The 3,666-nt window shown below is 59.6% G+C and overlaps 1 protein-coding gene across 1 annotated transcript; it reads left to right on the top strand.

Annotated features, from left to right (window-relative positions):
• Window positions 1-309: 309 nt before the first annotated feature.
• LOC114073279 (BMP/retinoic acid-inducible neural-specific protein 2-like) lies at window positions 310-3,624 on the top strand. Its single transcript, XM_027911063.1, has 4 exons — window positions 310-900; window positions 2,852-3,042; window positions 3,207-3,397; window positions 3,482-3,624. The coding sequence occupies exons 1-4, from the start codon at window positions 602-604 to the stop codon at window positions 3,536-3,538; spliced, it is 738 nt and encodes a 245-aa protein (XP_027766864.1). The 5' UTR covers window positions 310-601; the 3' UTR covers window positions 3,539-3,624.
• Window positions 3,625-3,666: the final 42 nt, after the last annotated feature.

The following is a 3,666-nucleotide window of genomic DNA, read 5'->3' as shown; positions in this document are numbered from 1 at the left end:
ATCCATCCATCCATCCATCCATCCACTCACTCACCCTTGGGGTGAACCTCCATCCATCCATCATCTCAGCCACTAGGAGGACACAAAGAAAAGTCTAACATCAACCACACGTGGTCCAGTCCATACCTGGAGAAGCTCATTTTCCCAGTTCCCTATGCTTATTATTTTTTAGCCCCCCCTGAAATGAGCTGCACAGGCTTGTGATAGGCAGCCCCAAAATGCAGAGCGCAGTCAGCCCGCTGTCCCACCACAGCAGCAAACTCAGCTTGATGGACTGATGTGCGGCAGAGAAAAACATAAAGGAAAAGCCACAAATTCCTCAAACAGCCATTAGGTCAGGATTTCATTCAACTTCAGCAGCAGCCAGCACCCCATAAACCCTTACCTCGTGCGGCACAACCAGTCCTAGCCTGGCGCGTGGCTCTCCCTGGACCGCAGCTTTCCCCGTGCCAGCGTCCCAGCAGGCATTCCAAAGCCTGTGCTTCCTCCTGGTTTACATCCCAGTCCTCACGGGCTTCCTTGCTCCGCGTTGCAGGGCAGGGCTGTCCTGGAGGATCGCCGTGGGGTGAGAGAATGAAGAATCCGGCCGGGCAGCAGCAGGATGGGGCGGCAGGACCTCCCACGCGCTGACGGGCCCCCGCCGATGCTCCCGTGGCCGCTGGCCCTGCTGGCCCTGAGTGCGTGCTGTCGCTGGGGGGTGGCCGGCGGGGCGGGCAGCACAGTGCCCCAGCAGCATGCTGCCCCCTCGACCCCTTCCTCTTCGTCCTCCTCCTCCCCCTCCGCCCGGGCACCCCTCGACTGGCTCCTCACCGACCGCGGACCCTTCTACCGAGCCCAGGACTACGTGGACTTCATGGAGCGCTACCGGCAGGGTTTCACCACCAGGTACAGGATCTACAGGTGAGAGGCCATGGGTACCCCGAGAGGGAGATGGGGGGGCTGCAGGGGGCACAGCAGACCTTCCCTAATCCACGTGAGCAGACCCCGGTGTGCGGGAGGAAGCTGCCCATCGGCACAGACAGCGGGTGGGTGGATGTGAGGTGCTGCTTTCCCAGGGAATATAACAGCAGCCCTCCAGGATGCTCATGGGGTGGCCAGGCTGGGCTCCAGGCAGGATTTGACCTAAGATTTGGGAGGGATTTGGTGCAGAGGTTGAGATGGAATCAGCCCTTATGGCAGGAGACACAGAGCCCACTGGGCTGGATGGGTCTCATGCATACTCCAGCCCCTTTGGACATCCTGCCCATACTGATCTGTCCTGAGGTGGAAACTGGGGAGAGCAGAAAGGGCAAGCATGCATGTGGCCTTCATCCTTCAGCCCCTCTGTCCTTTTGCCATGCACAGAGACATCTCTGTGCCAAATTACTGAGCCTACCTGGACTGGCGGCCATCTGGGGCTGGGATGCTGCTGGGGCTTGTGAAAAGCCACCCTGACTGACCCTCTGGCACATCCCCAGTGCCATCACCCCCTGGACTGCTGCAGTGGGATGCTGATGCAGTGGGAGGGGGTTTCTTGTCAGCAGAGAACCAGATTTGGCAGCAGTGGGGTCCACTAACTGCAGCAAAGGGTCACCCCATGATTGCCACCCTGGGAAACCCACTCCACTGCCTCCAAGATGTAACTGGGGCTGTCACCTCCTAACGAGCCCTTCTCCCTTCCTTTCCTCACCACTGGTGCTGAGCCCTGGGGGTTTCCAGCCTGCCCACTGCCTCTTGGGAATGCTGACGTGGCTGCCGGGTTGGCAGCCTTTTTATGCAGCCCAGCACCCCCAGAGAGCTTCTGTCCCCTTTCCTGTGTGCTGACACTGCCACGCCGAGGGACCCACATCCTCTGGGGATGCTGCTGGTGACGGTGGTGGGACAGGAAGGAGGACCTGGAGGGACAGCAGCTGTCTCACACCTCCTCTCTGAGGCAGAGAACATGCCATCAGCCTTCGGGGCTTGCTTTGCCTGTGGGACGGGATGGAGGAAACTGGCCCCCCAGCCCCATGTGCCCCAATCCTGAGGGAATGTGCCTGCAAGGGGAGAGGCAGCATCCTCCCCCAACTCACCCCCAGCTCCGCTACTGGCACCAACATCCCACTTTCTAGGCCCAAAGTTCATGATGCGAGGCAACCTGTCATCCACCAAGCCCTCCGGCTGCTTTGCATCCATCCCCTCCCTCCTTGCCATCCACCTCCTCCTCCTCCCTCTCCCTCCCTTTCCCCCCCACCAGTCCTAATTAAACTGTCTGAAAGCCACGGCCTGGTTTTAATTAGAGCAAAATGCCAAAGATTAGGCTGAAATTTGCTACCGGTTGTATACGGGACCATCAGTTGTTGGAGGCAGTGACAGGCTGGTGCTGCTCCCCGGGGCCAGGCGAGGCCAGGGGGCACATTCACAGCCTCTGAGGCTGCAAGGGGACCCACCACCAACCCCACTGCATCCCAGCACCTCCAGCTTCCTACAAAACACTGCCCGTACTTGACACCACAATACCCCCAGATGTTGGATTTTCACTGGATCTGTAGGCATGGGTTTGGAGGATGGATGAGACTCATCTGGCCCAGCCCTGCCCTGGGCTGTGATGAATGCCTGATGGAGGTGCTGGATTAATCGATACCAGGCATCTCTGCTGCTTGTAGCTTGTTATCACCATCAATGCCTTAGGGAGGGACAGCACTTCTGTCCCGGCTGGATCCATACCTGGCGAGCACGCAGCAGATCCTTCACCTCCAGTGGGGAGGTCGGAATGATCCTGAGAGGAGTTTTCCAGCTACTCATCACCTGTGGACAGAAGAAGCGAGAGCATGCATGTGGCACGGCCAGACCTGCTCCAAACTGTCTCCCCACTGCTGCTCTCCTCCCACAGGGAGTTTGCTCGCTGGAAGGTGAATAACTTGGCCTTGGAGAGGAAAGACTTCTTCAGCCTGCCGCTTCCCCTGGCCCCCGAATTCATCCGCAACATCCGGCTGCTGGGACGCCGGCCCAGCCCCCAGCAGATCACCGACAGCCTCATCAAAAAGTATGGGACCCACTTTCTGCTGGCTGCCACGCTGGGAGGTGAGTGCTGTGGCCCTCACCCAACTCACTTCCCTCGCACAAGGAGCGTGCAGAGGAGGGAGAGCGGGAAAATAAGAACTGCAGGGGGAAATACGGCCAAGATAGGGAATGTTGGGAGCCCAGCAGCCTCCCAAAAGCATTGTGTGTGTGTCCCCCCTACCCAGGAGAGGAGTCCCTGACCATTTTTGTGGACAAGCGCAAGCTGAGCCGGAGGGCAGAGCCCGCCGTGGGGGCTGGGAACAGCTCGGGGGTTTCTCTGGAGACCCTGCACCAGCTGGCAGCCTCCTACTTCATCGACAGGGAGAGCACACTCCGCCGGCTCCACCACATCCAGATCGCCACGGCCGCCATCAAGGTAGGCGAGGGTGGGAGGGGGCAGAGCGGGGAGGCAGCAGCCCCCCAACGCTGGCTGAGACCCTCAAACAGCATCACCAGATAGGGCAGAGCACGGAAAGTTAACACATTCCCGTTATTTACGGGAAATTGGGCACGCTAATAAAGGCACATTATTCAGCGGGCTGCAGGCAGGGCTGCCGCCTGTCAACCAGCCAATTAGCAGGTAATTAGCTCTCCTCTCCGAGCATTGCCTCGCTCGGGCATGGCCGGGCTGGGGGGGGGGGGGGG

The sequence above is a fragment of the Empidonax traillii genome, unplaced genomic scaffold (assembly GCF_003031625.1).
Source record: "Empidonax traillii isolate 1590-97213 ecotype Southwest subspecies unplaced genomic scaffold, ASM303162v1 scaffold5913:size6863, whole genome shotgun sequence".
NCBI classification, from domain to species: Eukaryota; Metazoa; Chordata; class Aves; order Passeriformes; family Tyrannidae; genus Empidonax; species Empidonax traillii.
Note: the sequence above shows the minus strand (reverse complement) of the source record. Positions and strands in the feature narration are given on the sequence as shown.